Source organism: Triticum aestivum, chromosome 3A (genome assembly GCF_018294505.1).
Source record: "Triticum aestivum cultivar Chinese Spring chromosome 3A, IWGSC CS RefSeq v2.1, whole genome shotgun sequence".
In the NCBI taxonomy this organism is placed as follows: domain Eukaryota; kingdom Viridiplantae; phylum Streptophyta; class Magnoliopsida; order Poales; family Poaceae; genus Triticum; species Triticum aestivum.
Window position 1 is genome coordinate 222842742 of NC_057800.1, and position 1711 is coordinate 222844452.

Genomic DNA, 1711 nt, shown 5'->3' on the forward strand with positions numbered 1-1711 from the left:
TAGAAAAAAGAGATGGATACTTTAACCTTCTAGAAGACAGAGAGAAAAAAGATCGTGCGTACAATTGAATCACAATATTGCCATCATTGAAAAAAGTGGGGAATTAAGAGCGGCGGGTGAGCCATCGTTATCCATAAAAGCAATCTGCCAAGCATCATTTACCAAGACAAGACAGCATCACGGGACGGCAATAGCAGCCATGCACCTATACATCGAGTGCGGCGTTGCAGAGGCCGGGCTCTATTGAGCCCGTTTTGCTAAAAAAATTCAAAATATACTTAAAAGTTTATACAAATACATATGCATGTTTGTCAAGTAGGTAAAAAGTTTCATCATGTAATTCAGTTATTTGCGTGCTACACAAAAAAGATAAATATCTGACATAAAAACAACAAAGATATAGCCTATATTAATCTGTGTATTTATCTTTTTCATATACACTACATGAAAACATATATGTTCATGAAATTTCATACGTGTATAATACAAATACACATGTATGTATAGACTTTTTTTCAGATTTTTTTAATGTGTGAAAATAGTATTTTCGCTGAAAAAAATAAAGAGCTATGTGGAGCTCGGTCTCTGCAATGCTTTTTCGCCCTATACATCACCTTTTTCAGCGAGAGATTTCACCAGCTACGTGAACGGGGGAAAAGGAGGTAAAAAGAACGGGAACTCTGCCTCTCGCGTGGTAAAAATGGAGCAAGCGGCGCAGGGGAGTGAACGGCCGGCCCGCATTGATCGTTTGCTGGCTTGATTACATGTGCCACAGCGCGGCGTCGTGGGAGTAGGACGAGGAGGAGGACGAGGGCGGGTCCTCGTGCTCGTCGACGTAGATTTCGTCGTCGTGGAGGGCGCGTGCGCAGGCGCGGGGAGGCTCGCAGGGGAGGAGGCGGTCGCGGCAGAGCGGGCACGTGGCGCGCGGACGGAGGAGCCAGGAGTCGAGGCACTCGCGGTGGAAGACGTGACGGCACCGGAGCTCGCGCACCTCCTCGCCGTCGTCGATCCGCGACAGGCAGAACACGCAGTCCACGGCCGCCCACTTGTCTCCACCGCGGCGGTACACCGCCACGGCGAGGAGGTCGAGGTACTCGGCCGGCAGCAGCTCCTCCTGCTGGAAGACGCCGCCGCCGACGGCCGTGGCGGCGGAGGAGAAATTGCCGGCCCGCGCGATGCGGTAGCCGAGGAAGGCCGAGCGCGACGGCCACCCGAACGCCTCGCCGCGGAGCGCGAGCGCGGCGAGGCGGAGGCCGGCCTCGGCCACGACGACGAGCAGGAGGAGGCAAGGGAGCGAGAAGGCGGCGAAGAGGACGGAGGCGAGCGCGCCGGCCACCTCCATTTTGCTTCTTGGGTTCTTGTCTTATACGCGGGTGGCGGAGCGAAGCTTCTTTTCCTGCCGGGCTGGAGCAAAATGACAAGTGTGCTCAGGTCGGGGGCTCAGAGATTTGTTTACAGACAGGATAAGCGGGTGGTGGACTGGTGACTGCGTCGGGTGCGCCGTACGTGACCCCAGGATAGCATGCATGGATCTGGTGAAAATCTCCAGATTGCGCCGTGTCATCGCACGCATGCATATAAAAATCTTTTTGATTTTCAGTTTTTAAAATTTTTATCTCTTAAATGAAAAATTCAATTGAAGATCTGTTTTCATCATTAAATCACTCGCAACGAGATCTTCGAACTAGATCTCGTATCAATATATTTCGAC

General features: G+C 51.5%; 1 protein-coding gene across 1 annotated transcript; it reads right to left on the minus strand.

Annotated features, from left to right (window-relative positions):
- Window positions 1-261: 261 nt before the first annotated feature.
- Window positions 262-1445, minus strand: LOC123058268 (E3 ubiquitin-protein ligase RNF181 homolog). Its single transcript, XM_044481049.1, has one exon. The coding sequence runs from the start codon at window positions 1340-1342 to the stop codon at window positions 761-763; it is 582 nt and encodes a 193-aa protein (XP_044336984.1). The 5' UTR covers window positions 1343-1445; the 3' UTR covers window positions 262-760.
- Window positions 1446-1711: the final 266 nt, after the last annotated feature.

Excerpts from the sequence above, each read along its gene's own strand:
- LOC123058268 (XM_044481049.1), bottom strand. The coding sequence starts at position 1,342 with ATGGAGGTGGCCGGCGCGCTCGCCTCCGTCCTCTTCGCCGCCTTCTCG.